The 19,787-nt window shown below is 44.7% G+C and overlaps 1 protein-coding gene across 2 annotated transcripts; it reads left to right on the forward strand.

Annotated features, from left to right (window-relative positions):
• The first annotated feature begins 469 nt into the window (after nucleotides 1-469).
• Nucleotides 470-19,559, forward strand: LOC118392687 (cholecystokinin receptor type A-like). 2 transcript variants are annotated; one of them, XM_052459317.1, is made up of 5 exons: nucleotides 470-865; nucleotides 4,445-4,696; nucleotides 16,582-16,843; nucleotides 17,166-17,293; nucleotides 17,590-19,559. In XM_052459317.1, exons 2-5 carry the CDS (start codon nucleotides 4,546-4,548, stop codon nucleotides 18,198-18,200), a joined length of 1,152 nt encoding a protein of 383 aa, XP_052315277.1. In that variant the 5' UTR covers nucleotides 470-865; nucleotides 4,445-4,545; the 3' UTR covers nucleotides 18,201-19,559. The 2 variants fall into 2 exon arrangements, with proteins under 2 accessions (XP_052315277.1, XP_052315276.1); XM_052459316.1 differs by lacking the exon at nucleotides 470-865 and adding an exon at nucleotides 2,963-3,462.
• Nucleotides 19,560-19,787: the final 228 nt, after the last annotated feature.

Below are 19,787 nucleotides of genomic sequence, written 5' to 3' on the forward strand. Positions count from 1 at the left end.
TAAATAGAATAAGAAAACAGTTTAGCAAATTCGCTATGTAGATATTTTGACATGTCAACCACTTACTGACTGTAAAAGCAATATTATAGGGACCAAAATAGAGCCAAAATATTGGTATGGTTCTGGTAGCTGTCAAATGTCACAGCAGACAGGAAGGAAAACATTCGGTGGCGCACACACCTTTCGGTTCTGGAGAGCAGCGACTCACTTTGGCCCGTCTCTCTATTTGAGAGTGTAAATGAGTTCCTTTATTATATCTCTGGATAATGTGCGCAATTGTCCGTGATAATACCGTTCTTTTATCCATTATTTCCAAAGCTCGTTTTTATTGTAACTAGGATAGAGCAGTTAGATTTTCAGAATCCATTGGCTATCCGGTGGTGATGGGACTGTTCTGAGCAGAGGCAGTGGTTACTTAGCAACTACACACGTACTATGCATGAAAAGGAAAACAAAGACGAACGACATTAGGTCCCAGTCCATTGATAGCTGCTGTTTATTTTGTTGCCTGGTAATTATTTATTGCAGTCCGTTACATTTAAGGGATTATCCGTTACATTACCAGCAAAAATATAGTAATCAGATTTCAGATACGTTTGATTACTTTTAAATTCAGAAAGGATGTTTGCGAGAAAAAAAAATATTTGACACTGTTTTCCAATGACATTCAAATCAGCGTTGAACAAAGGCGCACATTTGAATTTGTTCCACCTGGGCGAGTCTGACCACATAATCAGACACCACTATGATGGATCGCGGGAAAAGAGCAGGAATAGGTTTTTCTAGACTCAATTCCAAGCTATCTTCCAATGGTGCGACTGCTGTCGACATCCAAAGACGACCCAACTTGAAAAAACGCTTGGAGGTAAGGATGACAGCAGGGGTGTACTTATATATATATTACCTTTATCTAACTAGGCAAGTCAGTTAAGAACACATTCTTATTTACAATAACACCCTATGGGACTCCCAATCACAACCGGTTGTGACACAGCCTGGAATCAAACCAGGATCTGTAGTGACGCCTCTAGCACTGTGATGCAGTGCCTTAGACCGCTGCGTTGCTCGGGAGCCCGGAGTGTCTACTATTGATATCTACGTAGCGCATTGATGTGAGTCAAACTGCTGCTCTCTCATTTAGCTATTTGCGCCTTCCGGATTGTGGTTGTTGTGGACGGCCGTTCACAAATCTAAATGTGTATTTGAACCCAATAATGGTTGAATTCAAGAAGTTTAAGCTGCCTATCAATCATTGTTTTTGAAACCAGCGGACAGCCAGTGAAACATGTGCTCTGACAACAGATCCCAGCCTATAGGCTATAGAATAAAAGTGTGGCTTTTATTGCTCAATCTAATTCATGCTGATTAAATAAATCACAGGTCTAATGTACACTCGCACACGTTTAGTAGACTTAAAGGGGCAATCTGTAGTTGCTACATCCATTTATGGACTTATACATTATATATATTAATGTAAAGATATAATTGTATTGATTATTATATTTAAACTCAGAAAAAAAGAAACGTCCATTTTTCAGGACCCTCTCTTTCAAAGATAATTCGTAAAAATCCAAATAACTTCACAGATCTTCACTGTAAAGGGTTTAAACACTGTTTCCCATGCTTGTTCAATGAACCATAAATAATTAATGAACCTGTGGAACGGTCATCAAGACACTAACAGCTTACAGATGGTAGGCAATTAAGGTCACAGTTATGAAAACCTAGGACACTAAAGAGGCCTTTCTACTGACTCTGAAAAACACCAAAATAAAAATGCCCAGGGTCCCTGCTCATCTGTGTGAATGTGCCTTAGGCATGCTGCATGGAGGCATGAGGACTGCAGATGTGGCCAGGGCAATAAATTGCAATGTCCGTACTGTGAGACACCTAGGCCAGCACTACAGAGAGACAGAATGGACAGCTGATCGTCCTCGCAGTGGCAGACCACGTGTAACAACACCTTCACAGGATCAGTACATCTGAACATCACACCTGCAGGACAGGTACAGGATGGCAACAAAAACTTCCAGAGTTACACCAGGAACGCACAATCCCTCCAACAGTGCTCAGACTGTCCGCAATAGGCTGAGAGAGTCTGGAATGAGGGCTTGTATGCCTGTTGTCTGGTGAGGACCTGCCTTACATCACAGGCAACAACGTCGCCTACGGGCACAAACCCACCGTCGCTGGACCAGACAGGACTGGCAAAAAGTCCTCTTCACTGACAAGTCGCGGTTTTGTCTCACCGGGGGTGATGGTCGGATTTGCATTTATCGTCGAAGGAAGGAGCGTTTCACCAAGGCCTGTAAATGGTGGAGTCATTTGAGTAAGCCAAGCTTATAACAACAATGACCTGCTACATGTACCCCATGACACTGCTGTGACTCATCCACATCCAAAGGTAAGAAATCAGTTTAAATGTTTGTGGGTGTCCATCATATATAGACTATAGGCTACCATGGCTGAGGGATTAGAAAGGTCATTTTTGGAGTATGATATGCATCTTAGGTCTAACTATAGTTAACGTGATATAATTACTGAGAGGAGATTTTTTAAATGCAAAACATGCATGTGGAGTTAAGGCATGTTGATGGATTGCCATCATCAGGTGAGCTAGTGAGCTCTGTCTAGTCCTCTCCTATAACGACTGCTTATTATCTCTCATGTGAACAACCAATTACGGGAGGAAATGGTCTCTGACATTGTTACACCTCGCAGATCCTGCATATACTCGTTTTTATGTTGTTGTTCAGATAACAAATCTAAAACTATTTTAGTTTTGTTGGGGGGAAAAATGATTTGATGTTCTTCAAATATTGTCAGTCATACGTTTACTTTTGCAACAGACGGGAAAAATCACAAATGTCCATTTGAAAATGCTGTTGCACCTTGCATGACCATGGGCTCGAGAGGCGGGGTCTCTTCCAAGAGCAGAGAGTCTCTCTGTCCACAGCTCTTCTACTGTGTTTCTCATATCAACATTGAAGCGCGAGAGGGAGCGCAACAGACCGCATGCAGCAGACGCTTGACTTCAATCATTTTTACTCACTGACTCTATTACTTGTAGATTTAGTTGAAAACTGGATCATTATCTTATATCAAACATAAATGGGGTCCTGCAAAACTTCTTTGAATGCGGCATCTTCAGTTCGAGGCTCTTTTAAGACGTTTCCCTGGAGAATATGAACATGTGGGAAGTGTGATTTGCTGGCATTATAATGTCAAGTTTGACATCGTCTTAGACTGCGAAGGATGAACCGAATGGGTTCCTTTACATAGAGCCTATAATATCCATTTATGCACTAGAAAAAAAATAAGATAGAACAGCAAAAATGGAACCATTTACATTGCATGATATGCTCATAAACTCAACTAATCTTTATAAGATATTATGTGACTTTGGAATCAAGAATGTCTCAGAGTGTGAAGATGAAAGCGAGACCCCTCCGGAACCGAAAGGTAACCAATCCTATTGATAATCATAAATTGGGGGGAAATTAACAAAAAGTCCATATCTAATTGTAGTATGTTTTAAATCTACATAAAAACATTTAGTGGAGATATTGATGAAAAGTCTGTTTTATTTTGATATCATAACATTCCCAGACTGTTACACACACGTTAGGCCATTCGTTTTTTGATTGTGAAAATACATTGTTTCTCAAATAATACATATTTTAAAATGTTAGTCATATTTGGGGATTTTTGCTGAACGGCACATGGAGAGCGACCCTCTGGACACCCCCAAGCAGGGCCAGTGCGCTTTACCCCGGTTGAAGTAGCATGCATTCTTTCTGCTCCTCTGCTTGGATGGAGTGCCCTAGGACTGAATATCATTTTGTTTTTTTAATGTAAATTAAGACCAGATCAACAAGTATTGCCTTTTTGCTTAAGTCAAAATGGTCTGAGTATTACATTGACGTAAATTATCTCTGAATTCCCATTGCAATTGAGCTGATATGTATAATATAGATCTATAATCTTTAAAATATTAAATAAAGGACAGAACATGTTGAATTTAATGTTGCTAATTCAAGCCCCACATATGCACACTCAAGCCCCATATGCACACACTGATGCGACCAATCAGAACTGACTCCAACTGAATTCCAGCTTGCCTTCATTAATGCTGGCTCTAAAATAACCCGGATGAGTAATGCACAACAAAAATATTTGACAATCGAATTAGGATACACTTAAATGAACGTCAACCTCTTCACACAAGGGCTATGCCATTGAAAACAGACAGACTTAATGGATTGATTATTTGAAAGTAATGATAATGATCATGATGATAATAATGACCGTAACAATGTAGGGATGATAATGATGTTGATTATTATTAAGATAAAGGATGTTTATGGTAATAATAATGATGATGATGATGATAAAGACAATTATCACAACAATAATGCTGACCATTTGTCTCTCCTCTGTATAGATTTGAATCAGACAGTACGTATCTTCCTCTATAGCCTCATCTTCCTGGTCAGCGTGCTGGGTAACAGCCTGATCATCGCCGTGCTGGTGAGGAACCGCCGCATGCGCACCGTCACCAACCTGTTCCTGCTCTCCCTGGCCGCCAGCGACCTGATGCTCTGCCTCTTCTGCATGCCCTTCACCCTCATCCCCAACCTCATGAGGGACTTTGTGTTTGGCTCGGGCATCTGCAAGGTGGCCATGTACTTCATGGGTGAGTTTACTGTACACAGGTCATGACCCTGGTGCCGATATGGTACCTGAGAAACAATGTCGTGGCCATGTACTTCATGGGTGAGTCCTGTGGAAGCACTGTACGTAGACAGGTTCTGACCTGGGCCTGTACTCACAAAGCGTCTCATAGTTGGAGTGCTGATCTAGGATCTGTCCATATAATCTAATTCATTATACACTGCTCAAAAAAATAAAGGGAACACTTAAACAACACAATGTAACTCCAAGTCAATCACACTTCTGTGAAATCAGACTGTCCACTTAGGAAGCAACACTGATTGACAATAAATTTCACATGCTGTTGTGCAAATGGAATAGACAACAGGTGGAAATTATAGGCAATTAGTAAGACACCCCAAATAAAGGAGTGGTTCTGCAGGTGGTGACCACAGACCACTTCTCAGTTCCTATGCTTCCTGGCTGATGTTTTGGTCACTTTTGAATACTGGCGGTGCTTTCACTCTAGTGGTAGCATGAGACGGAGTCTACAACCCACACAAGTGGCTCAGGTAGTGCAGCTCATCCAGGATGGCACATCAATGCGAGCTGTGGCAAGAAGGTTTGCTGTGTCTGTCAGCGTAGTGTCCAGAGCATGGAGGCGCTACCAGGAGACAGGCCAGTACATCAGGAGACTTAGAGGGGGCCGTAGGAGGGCAACAATCCAGCAGCAGGACCGCTACCTCTGCCTTTGTGTAAGGGGGAGCAGAAGGAGCACTGCCAGAGCCCTGCAAAATGACATCCAGCAGGCCACAAATGTGCATGTGTCTGCTCAAACGGTCAGAAACAGACTCCATGAGGGTGGTATGAGGGCCCGACGTCCACAGGTTGGGGTTCTGCTTACTACAGCCCAACACCGTGCAGGACGTTTGGCATTTGCCAGAGAACACCAAGATTGGCAAATTCGCCACTGGCACCCTGTGCTCTTCACAGATGAAAGCAGGTTCACACTGAGCACATGTGACAGACGTGACAGTCTGGAGATGCCGTGGAGAACGTTCTGCTGCCTGCAACATCCTCGAGCATGACCGGTTTGGCGGTGGGTCAGTCATGGTGTGGGGTGGCATTTCTTTGGGGGGCCACACAGCCCTCCATGTGCTCGCCAGAGGTAGCCTGACTGCCATTAGGTACGGAGATGAAATCCTCAGACCCCTTGTGAGACCATACAGTACGTATCTTCCTCTATAGCCTCATCTTCCTGGTCAGCGTGCTGGGTAACAGCCTGATCCGCGTTCCCACATCACCTCTCCTCCACTGGGGCTGTTAGCCGTGGTCGCGTTCCCACATATCCTCTCCTCCACTGGGGCTGTTAGCCGTGGCCGCGTTCCCACATCGCCTCTCCTCCACTGGGGCTGTTAGCCGTGGCCGCTGGTGCAGTTGGCCCTGGGTTCCTCCTAATGCAAGACAATGCTAGACCTCATGTGGCTGGAGTGTGTCAGCAGTTCCTACAAGAGGAAGGCATTGATGCTATGGACTGGCCCGCCCGATCCCCAGACCTGAATCCAATTGAGCACATCTGGGACATCATGTCTCGCTCCATCCACCAACGCCACGTTGCACCACATACTGTCTAGGAGTTGGCGGATGCTTTAGTCCAGGTCTGGGAGGAGATCCCTCAGGAGACCAACCGCCACCTCATCAGGAGCATGCCCAGGCGTTGTAGGGAGGTCATACAGACACGTGGAGGCCACACACACTACTGAGCCTCATTTTGACTTGTTTTAAGGACATTACATCAATTTTGGATCAGCCTGTAGTGTGGTTTTCCACTTTAATTTTGAGTGTGACTCCAAATCCAGACCTCCATGGGTTGATAAATTTGATTTCCATTGATAAATTTTGTGTAATTTTGTTGTCAGCACATTCAACTATGTAAAGAAAAAAGTATTTAATAAGAATATTTCATTCATTCAGATCTAGGATGTGTTATTTTAGTGTTCCCTTTATTTTTTTGAGCAGTGTATAATCTGAGATGCTTTGTGGATATGGGCCCTGGTTACGTATTCACGTATTCACAAACTGTAATGGGTTTGTTGGTTGGGATTTGTGTGGTACTGCAATAGAAGGTGCTCGAGCATCTGCAAGTGTTGCATAGTTAAGGTATTGTATTGTACACAATCGGTAGGGTCAGATGTTTTTTAATTTGACCTTTATTTAACTCGGTCAGTTAAGAACAAATTCTTATTTATAATAATGGCCTACCGGGGGAACAGTGGGTTAACTGCCTTGTTCAGGGGCAGAACAACAGATTCTTACCTTGTCAGCTCGGGGATTCGATCTAGCAACCTTTCGGTTACTGGCCCAACATGCTAACCACTGGGCTACTTGCCGCCCCATGTGTGGTCTGACCTTATTATTGTCTTCTACACCGATGTCACTCACTTCAAGGGGTCAGGTAAGGGAAGAAACAGTAGGTTCTGTCCACATAGGACGATTCCTTCCTGATTCAACCACTCACTAGGGGCGATTAAATTGGCCTGATGATAGAAAATCAATAGAGAAGCAAATCCCAGAAGCCATTAAAGCCTCCATTTTGTATCTGACCTGGTGCCTGGTGTGAAGAGACACCAAATCAGGTCATCTGATGGCTATTAGCCGTGGCCACGTTCCCACATCACCTCTCCTCCACTGGGGCTGTTAGCCGTGGCCGCGTTCCCACATCACCTCTCCTCCACTGGGGCTGTTAGCCGTGGCCGCGTTCCCACATCACCTCTCTTCCACTGGGGCTGTTAGCCGTGGCCGCGTTCCCACATCACCTCTCCTCCACTGGGGCTGTTAGCCGTGGCCGCGTTCCCACATCGCCTCTCCTCCACTGGGGCTGTTAGCCGTGGCCGCGTTCCCACATCGCCTCTCCTCCACTGGGGCTGTTAGCCGTGGCCGCGTTCCCACATCGCCTCTCCTCCACTGGGGCTGTTAGCCGTGGTCGCGTTCCCACATCGCCTCTCCTCCACTGGGGCTGTTAGCCGTGGCCGCGTTCCCACATCGCCTCTCCTCCACTGGGGCTGTTAGCCGTGGCCGCGTTCCCACATCGCCTCTCCTCCACTGGGGCTGTTAGCCGTGGCCGCGTTCCCACATCGCCTCTCCTCCACTGGGGCTGTTAGCCGTGGCCGCGTTCCCACATCGCCTCTCCTCCACTGGGGCTGTTAGCCGTGGTCGCGTTCCCACATCGCCTCTCCTCCACTGGGGCTGTTAGCCGTGGTCGCGTTCCCACATCGCCTCTCCTCCACTGGGGCTGTTAGCCGTGGTCGCGTTCCCACATCACCTCTCCTCCACTGGGGCTGTTAGCCGTGGTCACGTTCCCACATCACCTCTCCTCCACTGGGGCTGTTAGCCGTGGCCGCGTTCCCACATCGCTGGAGCTGTAAATGTACTGGTACGTCTCCTGATTTAAGGAGCCATTTCCCAGCGGTGTAAAAAGTACCCAGCTGTCATACTTGAGTAAAAGTAAAAGTGAATGTCACCCAGTAAAATACTACTTGAGTAAAAGTCAAAAAGTATTTGGTTTTAAATATACTTAAGTATCAAAAGAAAAGTATAAATTATTTCAAATTCGTTATATTAAGCAAACCAGACTGCACCGTTTTCTTGGTATCTTAATTGTACGGATAGCCCTGTGGCACACTCAACACTTAGACATCATTTAAAAACAAAGCATGTGTGTTTAGTGAGTCTACCAGATTAGAGGCAGTAGGGATTACCAGGGATGTTCTCTATTTAGTGAGTTCACCAGATTAGAGGCAGTAGGGATGACCAGGTATGTTCTCTGTTTAGTGAGTCCACCAGATCAGAGGCAGTAGATGACCAGGCATGTTCTCTGTTTAGTGAGTCCACCAGATCAGAGGCAGTAGGGATGACCAGGTATGTTCTCTGTTTAGTGAGTCCACCAGATCAGAGGCAGTTGGGATGACCAGGGATGTTCTCTGTTTAGTGAGTCCACCAGATCAGAGGCAGTAGGGATGACCAGGTATGTTCTCTGTTTAGTGAGTCCACCAGATCAGAGGCAGTTGGGATGACCAGGGATGTTCTCTGTTTAGTGAGTCCTCCAGATCAGAGGCAGTAGGGATGACCAGGGATGTTCTCTGTTTAGTGAGTCCACTAGATTAGAGGCAGTAGGGATGACCAGGTGTTCTCTTGATAAGTGCGTGACTGGACCATTTTCCTGTCCTGCTAAGCATTTAAAATGTAACGAGGATTTTTGGGTCACTGAAAATGTATGGAGTAAAAAGTGCATTATTTTCTTTAGGAATGTAGTGAAGTAAAAGTAAAAGTTGTCAAAAATATAAATAGTAAAGTAATGTACAGATACCCCCAAAAAACGACTTAAGTTGAACTTGAAAGTACATTACACCACTGCCATTTACTCTGAGCTGAAAGGTCCAGGTCACAAGACAAGAAGATGAGGAAGAAGAACAGGGTACAAAAGGGATCTGTTGTTGTTCACAAGTGTCTCAATGACTTGAAACTCTCAGTCACAGAAATAGTAACGTCTACGTAGTTGAGGATCCATTCTCTACATTCTTTACAGTCGAGGCTGTACTGTTCTCATGCTTCATAACCTGTTCAAACACATTCCATTGATATTTGTTATGTCTGGATATTGTATGGATATACAGGTCCTGGATACAGCATAGCTGAAATTTAAAGTTGTAGTTCAAATCCTTTTCAGCCATATTTCCTCACTGGATATAGCATGGATATGTCCCCTGGATATGTCCCCTAGATATGTCCCCTGGATATGTCCCCTAGATATGTCCCCTGGATATGTCCCCTGGATATGTCCCCTGGATATGTCCCCTAGATATGTCCCCTGGATATAGCATGGTTATATATCCCCTGGATATGTCCCCTAGATATGTCCCCTGGATATGTCCCCTGGATATGTCCCCTAGATATGTCCCCTGGATATAGCATGGATATGTCCCCTAGATATGTCCCCTAGATATGTCCCCTGGATATGTCCCCTGGATATGTCCCCTAGATATGTCCCCTGGATATGTCCCCTGGATATGTCCCCTAGATATGTCCCCTGGATATGTCCCCTGGATATGTCCCCTGGATATGTCCCTTAGATATGTCCCCTGGATATAGCATGGATATGTCCCCTGGATATGTCCCCTGGATATGTCCCCTGGATATAGCATGGTTATATATCCCCTGGATATGTCCCCTAGATATGTCCCCTGGATATGTCCCCTAGATATGTCCCCTGGATATAGCATGGATATGTCCCCTAGATATGTCCCCTAGATATGTCCCCTGGATATGTCCCCTGGATATGTCCCCTAGATATGTCCCCTGGATATGTCCCCTGGATATGTCCCCTGGATATGTCCCTTAGATATGTCCCCTGGATATAGCATGGATATGTCCCCTGGATATGTCCCCTAGATATGTCCCCTGGATATGTCCCCTGGATATGTCCCCTGGATATGTCCCTTAGATATGTCCCTTAGATATGTCCCCTGGATATAGCATGGATATGTCCCCTGGATATGTCCCTTAGATATGTCCCCTGGATATGTCCCCTGGATATAGCATGGATATGTCCCCTGGATATGTCCCCTGGATATGTCCCCTGGATATGTCCCTTAGATATGTCCCCTGGATATGTCCCCTGGATATGATATGGATATGTCCCCTGGATATGTCCCTTAGATATGTCCCCTGGATATGTCCCCTGGATATGTCCCCTAGATATGTCCCCTAGATATGTCCCCTGGATATGTCCCCTAGATATGTCCCCTGGATATGTCCCCTAGATATGTCCCCTAGATATGTCCCCTGGATATGTCCCCTGGATATGTCCCCTAGATATGTCCCCTGGATATGTCCCCTGGATATGTCCCCTAGATATGTCCCCTGGATATGTCCCCTGGATATGTCCCCTAGATATGTCCCCTAGATATGTCCCCTAGATATGTCCCCTGGATATGTCCCCTAGATATGTCCCCTAGATATGTCCCCTGGATATGTCCCCTAGATATGTCCCCTAGATATGTCCCCTGGATATGTCCCCTGGATATGTCCCCTGGATATGATATGTCCCCTGGATATGGCATGGATATATATCCCCTGGATATAGCATGGTTATATATCCCCTGGATATAGCATGGATATAGCATGGATATTTTTTATTTTTATTTATTTCACCTTTATTTAACCAGGTAGGCTAGTTGAGAACAAGTTCTCATTTGCAACTGCGACCTGGCCAAGATAAAGCATAGCAGTGTGAACAGACAACACAGAGTTACACATGGAGTAAACAATTAGCAAGTCAATAACACAGTAGAAAAAATGGGCAGTCTATATACAATGTGTGCAAAAGGCATGAGGAGGTAGGCGAATAATACAATTTTGCAGATTAACACTGGAGTGATAAATGATCAGATGGTCATGTACAGGTAGAGATATTGGTGTGCAAAAGAGCAGAAAAGTAAATAAATAAAAAACAGTATAAAAACAGTATGGGAATGAGGTAGGTGAAAATGGGTGAGCTATTTACCTATAGACTATGTACAGCTGCAGCGATCGGTTAGCTGCTCGGATAGCTGATGTTTGAAGTTGGTGAGGGAGATAAAAGTCTCCAACTTCAGCGATTTTTTGCAATTCGTTCCAGTCACAGGCAGCAGAGTACTGGAACGAAAGGTGGCCAAATGAGGTGTTGGCTTTAGGGATGATCAGTGAGATACACCTGCTGGAGCGCGTGCTACGGATGGGTGTTGCCATCGTGACCAGTGAACTGAGATAAGGCGGAGCTTTACCTAGCATGGACTTGTAGATGACCTGGAGCCAGTGGGTCTGGCGACGAATATGTAGTGAGGGCCAGCCGACTAGAGCATACAAGTCGCAGTGGTGGGTGGTATAAGGTGCTTTAGTGACAAAACGGATGGCACTGTGATAGACTGCATCCAGTTTGCTGAGTAGAGTGTTGGAAGCCATTTTGTAGATGACATCGCCGAAGTCGAGGATCGGTAGGATAGTCAGTTTTACTAGGGTAAGCTTGGCAGTGTGAGTGAAGGAGGCTTTGTTGCGGAATAGAAAGCCGACTCTTGATTTTATTTTTGATTGGAGATGTTTGATGTGAGTCTGGAAGGAGAGTTTGCAGTCTAGCCAGACACCTAGGTACTTATAGATGTCCACATATTCAAGGTCGGAACCATCCAGGGTGGTGATGCTAGTCGGGCATGCGGGTGCAGGCAGCGATCGGTTGAAAAGCATGCATTTGGTTTTACTCGCGTTTAAGAGCAGTTGGAGGCCACGGAAGGAGTGCTGTATGGCATTGAAGCTCGTTTGGAGGTTTGATAGCACAGTGTCCAATGACGGGCCGAAAGTATATAGAATGGTGTCGTCTGCGTAGAGGTGGATCAGGGAATCGCCCGCAGCAAGAGCAACATCATTGATATATACAGAGAAAAGAGTCGGCCCGAGAATTGAACCCTGTGGCACCCCCATAGAGACTGCCAGAGGACCGGACAGCATGCCCTCCGATTTGACACACTGAACTCTGTCTGCAAAGTAATTGGTGAACCAGGCAAGGCAGTCATCCGAAAAACTGAGGCTGTTGAGTCTGCCAATAAGAATATGGTGATTGACAGAGTCGAAAGCCTTGGCGAGGTCGATGAAGACGGCTGCACAGTACTGTCTTTTATCGATGGCGGTTATGATATCGTTTAGTACCTTGAGTGTGGCTGAGGTGCACCCGTGACCGGCTCGGAAACCAGATTGCACAGCGGAGAAGGTACGGTGGGATTCGAGATGGTCAGTGACCTGCTTGTTGACTTGGCTTTCGAAGACCTTAGATAGGTAGGGCAGGATGGATATAGGTCTATAGCAGTTTGGGTCCAGGGTGTCTCCCCCTTTGAAGAGGGGGATGACTGCGGCAGCTTTCAATCCTTGGGGATCTCAGACGATATGAAAGAGAGGTTGAACAGGCTGGTAATAGGGGTTGCGACAATGGCGGCAGATAGTTTCAGAAATAGCGGGTCCAGATTGTCAAGCCCAGCTGATTTGTACGGGTCCAGGTTTTGCAGCTCTTTCAGAACATCTGCTATCTGGATTTGGGTAAAGGAGAACCTGGAGAGGCTTGGGTGAGGAACTACGGGGGGGGCGGAGCTGTTGGCCGAGGTTGGAGTAGCCAGGCGGAAGGCATGGCCAGCCGTTGAGAAGTGCTTATTGAAGTTTTCGATAATCATGGATTTATCTGTGGATTTATCGGTGGATTTATTATATATATCCCCTGGATATGGCATGGATATATATCCCCTGGATATAGCATGGATATATATCCCCTGGATATAGCATGGATATATATCCCCTGGATATAGCATGGATATATATCCCCTGGATATAGCATGGATATATATCCCCTGGATATAGCATGGATATATATCCCCTGGATATAGCATGGATATATATCCCTGGATATAGCATGGATATATATCCCTGGATATGGCATGGGTATATACCCCTTGATATAGCATGGATATATATCCCCTGGATATAGCATGGATATATATCCCCTGGATATAGCATGGATATATATCCCCTGGATATGGCATGGATATATATCCCATGGATATGGCATGGATATATATCCCCTGGATATAGCATGGATATATATCCCCTGGATATAGCATGGATATGTATCCCCTGGATATGGCATGGATATGTATCCCCTGGATATAGCATGGATATATATCCCCTGGATATAGCATGGATATATATCCCTGGATATAGCATGGATATATATCCCTGGATATAGCATGGATATATATCCCCTGGATATGGCATGGGTATATATCCCCTGGATATGGCATGGGTATATATCCCTGGATATAGCATGGATATATATCCCTGGATATAGCATGGATATATATCCCCTGGATATAGCATGGATATATATCCCCTGGATATAGCATGGATATATATCCCTGGATATAGCATGGATATATATCCCCTGGATATAGCATGGATATATATCCCCTGGATATAGCATGGATATATATCCCCCCCTGGATATGGCATGGATATATATCCCCTGGATATAGCATGGATATATATCCCCTGGATATAGCATGGATATATATCCCCTGGATATAGCATGGATATATATCCCCTGGATATAGCATGGATATATATCCCCTGGATATAGCATGGATATATATCCCCTGGATATAGCATGGATATATATCCCCTGGATATAGCATGGATATATATCCCCTGGATATAGCATGGATATATATCCCCTGGATATAGCATGGATATATATCCCCTGGATATAGCATGGATATATATCCCCTGGATATGGCATGGATATATATCCCCTGGATATAGCATGGATATATATCCCCTGGATATAGCATGGATATATATCCCCTGGATATAGCATGGATATATATCCCCTGGATATAGCATGGATATATATCCCCTGGATATAGCATGGATATATATCCCCTGGATATGGCATGGATATATATCCCCTGGATATAGCATGGATATATATCCCCTGGATATAGCATGGATATATATCCCCTGGATATGGCATGGATATATATCCCCCCTGGATATGGCATGGATATATATCCCCTGGATATAGCATGGATATATATCCCTGGATATAGCATGGATATATATCCCCCTGGATATAGCATGGATATATATCCCCTGGATATAGCATGGATATATATCCCCATGGATATATATCCCTGGATATATATCCCCCTGGATATAGCATGGATATATATCCCCTGGATATAGCATGGATATATATCCCCTGGATATAGCATGGATATATATCCCCTGGATATAGCATGGATATATATCCCCTGGATATAGCATGGATATATATCCCCTGGATATAGCATGGATATATATCCCCTGGATATATATCCCCTGCATGGATATATATCCCCTGGATATAGCATGGATATATATCCCTGGATATAGCATGGATATATATCCCCTGGATATAGCATGGATATATATCCCTGGATATAGCATGGATATATATCCCCTGGATATAGCATGGATATATATCCCCTGGATATAGCATGGATATATATCCCCTGGATATAGCATGGATATATATCCCCTGGATATAGCATGGATATATATCCCCTGGATATAGCATGGATATATATCCCCTGGGATATATATCCCCTGGATATAGCATGGATATATATCCCTGGATATAGCATGGATATATATCCCCTGGATATAGCATGGATATATATCCCCTGGATATAGCATGGATATATATCCCTGGATATAGCATGGATATATATCCCCTGGATATAGCATGGATATATATCCCTGGATATAGCATGGATATATATCCCCTGGATATAGCATGGATATATATCCCCCTGGATATAGCATGGATATATATCCCTGGATATAGCATGGATATATATCCCTGGATATAGCATGGATATATATCCCTGGATATAGCATGGATATATATCCCCTGGATATAGCATGGATATATATCCCCTGGATATAGCATGGATATATATCCCCTGGATATAGCATGGATATATATCCCCTGGATATAGCATGGATATATATCCCCTGGATATAGCATGGATATATATCCCCTGGATATAGCATGGATATATATCCCTGGATATAGCATGGATATATATCCCTGGATATAGCATGGATATATATCCCTGGATATATATAGCATGGATATATATCCCCTGGATATAGCATGGATATATATCCCCTGGATATAGCATGGATATATATCCCCTGGATATATATCCCCTGCATGGATATATATCCCCTGGATATAGCATGGATATATATCCCCTGGATATGGCATGGATATAGCATGGATATATATCCCCTGGATATAGCATGGATATATATCCCCTGGATATAGCATGGATATGTATCCCCTGGATATGGCATGGATATGTATCCCATGGATATGGCATGGATATATATCCCCTGGATATAGCATGGATATATATCCCCTGGATATAGCATGGATATGTATCCCCTGGATATGGCATGGATATGTATCCCCTGGATATAGCATGGATATATATCCCCTGGATATAGCATGGATATATATCCCCTGGATATAGCATGGATATATATCCCCTGGATATAGCATGGATATATATCCCCTGGATATAGCATGGATATATATCCCCTGGATATATCCTATCTACATGCATTTCTTTCAGCTGGGTTACGGTTGTATTATTCATTGTCTTTGGGAAATGTTCCACCGTGGTGTTTCTTTGTAGTCAGATAGTTCACAGCCTCCCTGATCTGTTTGTTCTTGACTTCGGTCCGTGTGGTGAGATCCCGGCCATGTCAGTAGCTATGATTACCTCATCTGTCACGGTGTGTAACCAAGGTAACTTGCATGTAATTATAGGTGCCGTTGTTTGTTGGTTTGTGAGTTTTATAACATCCACCGGTTAACGGGTGGGGTTGTTGATCATCCACAAGTGCTGGAACTTACCTCTGTCCCTACACGCTCGTAAAGTACAAAGTGACTAGCCGTGAAAGTGTCAGGCCAGCTATTCCAAGTATGACAGTAGACAGTGTCAATCCCACCTGCTGTGTGTACAGTATTACATTAGCCATTGTAAAAGGTTCAAAGGGACAATCTGCGATTGCTATCTTCATTTTTTGACTTTTAAATGAATGATATTTTTAAAAAAATGTAACTTATAAATGCCTAAGGAGCTTGGTTTAACTGAGCTTATGTTACGTACAAAAGCACAGACGTACAAAGTCACATATGCTAGTGTAGCCTACATTCTTGTCTGTTATCCATCTTTAAATCAGATTGTATACTCAGTCCTGTGGTACAAAACTGTGGACCGCTAACCGTCGTCATCTCTCCAGGGATCTCGGTGAGCGTCTCGACCTTCAACCTGGTGGCCATTTCCCTGGAGCGCTACAGTGCCATCTGCAACCCCCTGACCTCCCGGACCTGGCAAACCAAGTCCCACGCTGCCAAGGTCATCTCTGCCACCTGGGTGGTGAGCTTCCTGTTCATGCTGCCCTACCCCATCTCCAGCACCCTGGTGCCCTTCACCCGGGTCAACAACAGCACGGGCAACATGTGCCGCCTGGTCTGGCCCAGTGATGTCATCCAGCAGTCCTGGTGAGAGGATAGATAGTTTCATTTTGGTAGACGGGTAGCCATCACAAAGAGGGGTTTCAACTGCTAGGTGATTTTCACTGTAAATAATGGAACGGTCTGTGCAAAAGATGAAATGGGATATTCATGTCTATTCATTTAAGGGGGAAGTATCAAATTCACAGATTTGATGGTCTGTTAGATGATAGATACTTAACAATGATGAGGTAGATCATCACTGAGCTCAGAGATCGGTTCTTGGTCAGGTCAAATCACTTTGATGCATGCTGAATGGGCACTTGCTTTCGACCAATCCGGTGACACCATCGAGCCTTCTTCCTTACAGGTATGTGTCCCTGCTGCTGCTGCTCTTCCTGGTTCCTGGGATCATGATGATGACAGCCTATGGCCTCATCTCCCTGGAGCTCTACAGGGGCATCAAGTTTGAGATGGCCAACAGGAAGTCCAGCAGAGGTACGTATAAAAAAAACTCAACTGACCTCTTGAAAATGTCCAGCTCTGGCGATATTATCATGCCATATCAATTTGGTGGCATCCTTATTGGTCATTGTTTACCATTGGCTAATCTTTGGTAAATCTAATTTTCACAGGATCAGTCATTATTCATGTCTTATTTTTCTGATCTATCACAGAGATGATTTCTTATCTTTATTAGATCCCCTTCTTGTCACCTATCATTTTTATTTAGAGTAAACAACTTTAGTTTAAGTTCATTTTGTATTCACATCTGCTGTTATGATCTGTCACAGAGAGACAGTGTAGCACCGGCAGCATCAAACCCGGTGACAACGACGGCTGCTACCTTCCACCCGCCAAGAAGAAGGGCGAGCACCTCCAGAGCCCTCCCTCGACCCCTAACGTGACCGTCAACAGCAGAGACAACGTGGACAGCAACAAGTCCAAGCTGAGCCGTGTGTGCAGCAACAGCTCCACCTGCAACCTGATGGCTAAGAAGCGCGTGATTCGCATGCTCCTGGTCATCGTCTGTCTCTTCTTCCTTTGCTGGACGCCCGTGTTCGCCGTTAACGCCTGGCGGGCCTTCGACCGCCGTTCTGCCGACAAGCTCCTCTCGGGGGCGCCGATATCCTTCATTCACCTGTTGTCATACACCTCCGCTTGTGTCAACCCCATTATATACTGCTTCATGAATAAGCGTTTCCGCCAAGGGATTCTGTCCACCTTCACCTGCTGTAGCAGCCCAAAGGCTGGTGGAGTCGGGAGGGGGGCTGGGAGTAGGATGGGGACGGGGAGAGGGGGAGGAAGAGGAGGGATGAGAAGCAGAGAGAATGGGCACACGCCACAGAGTGGTAATAACACACGCTTCACATACAGTAGTATCCGTGGCTCCGCCCAGGCTTAGCTTCCTTTCTCCATCATTGACCAATCAGAATGAGTAAGTGGTCATGCATACACACACACACACACACACTGTACATTGAGATTTCGGTCTCTGATGAGGTCATGCATAGCTGCTTTCAACTTTTAAAGTCACCATACTTGTGAAAGTGGACATGTATGTATGAAGAGAATCTCAGACAATAGGTAGATGATATACTTGGTGTCATTACAAAGAAAGGACCATCCAACGATGGCATGTTGACTACGTGAAATGGAGAAATGGAATAATCAGCCAAGGTTTTCAACAAGGAGAAGGTTATGAATTTAAATAAGTATCGGTAAACAAACTGAGGAACGTTGGCACCTGATATAACTCTTTATGAGGTACAGGACCCTAAATGCTTCTTTAATAGGGACCGTGAGAAAACATGGCTAGTTTATGTCGACAGCCATGAGGTTAACATGTTCCTCCACACAGACATTCACCTCAAACACCCATGATGTGTCACGGTGTCTCTTCACGTAAACCCCTCCTCCTCTCCTGAATCACCCACGGGGAAAAGCAGCACCCTAGTTGTCTTGGTTTGACGTTGACCAGATGATCCCAGAGTAACGTCCAAGAAGCTTTTTCAGAGCCATGTAAGATCTCCATGAGCATGTTGAACGGATGAACCCTGGCTGACCCTTGTGTGTGTGTGTGTGTGTGTGTTTTCTCCCCTCTATACATAATATTCTCTCTGTACACATTCTTGTCAGGGACTTGAAAGGCACAAACCACAGCCCAATGACGACACCACGTTCCCCAAGACATTAATAACTTCCCAAACCTCAGACTCCTTTTTACAGGCAGTGTGACACACAAATATGCCCATACGTGTAAATACATCTGGACTAATTGTTACCATCCCTGGCCTTGTCATGCTCTGAAACGCATTCCTAGCCTTGTAGCATAGTGTCATCCTCGACACTCGTGGGCGCACAAAAAAAAAAAAAAAAAGTGTTTTCTTGTCCTTGACTCAGTCATCTTTTATCATTGTACCTAGTGTACTATTTATTGTAAGTGACACGACTGTGGCCTTATCGTGGTGTGGGACTCTGTGCACCTGTCCGTCCCACTACTTAAAAAAGGACCTTTCCCAGCATTACCTGTCAAGCATATCACACCTGGTCTCTGTTGACTTGGGTTGTTAAATACACTGCAGCACAAATGTAGCAAATGGTGTTGTTTTCTCCTCTTTGTTGTATTGTATCGTCATGTCACTGTTAATTGGAGGATTCTTAGTCTTGCTCTCGAAGGGAAATTGTTCTGTAAAGTGCATGGGATGCATTACCAAAAAAAAGAGGAAATTAAATATTAAAAGTCTGTAGTGTTGTATGAGAATGTCAGAATGCATTTCTGCTCTGCTATGCTATGCTACTTGCTGGTGTCTGTGTGTGTGTGTGTGGGGGGGGTTCAAATCTCTGAGTCAGGAGCTACAGCAGAGAGATGTGCTGATGGATTGCACTGGGAGGGCCAGTGTGTTCTTCTTCTTCGACGTGAGGCTTCTGAGAAGCATAAACACATCACACCATTTCAATGTGGAGAATTGGGTCATGTGTTTAATAGAGA

The sequence above is a fragment of the Oncorhynchus keta genome, chromosome 13 (assembly GCF_023373465.1).
Source record: "Oncorhynchus keta strain PuntledgeMale-10-30-2019 chromosome 13, Oket_V2, whole genome shotgun sequence".
Lineage (NCBI taxonomy): Eukaryota > Metazoa > Chordata > Actinopteri > Salmoniformes > Salmonidae > Oncorhynchus > Oncorhynchus keta.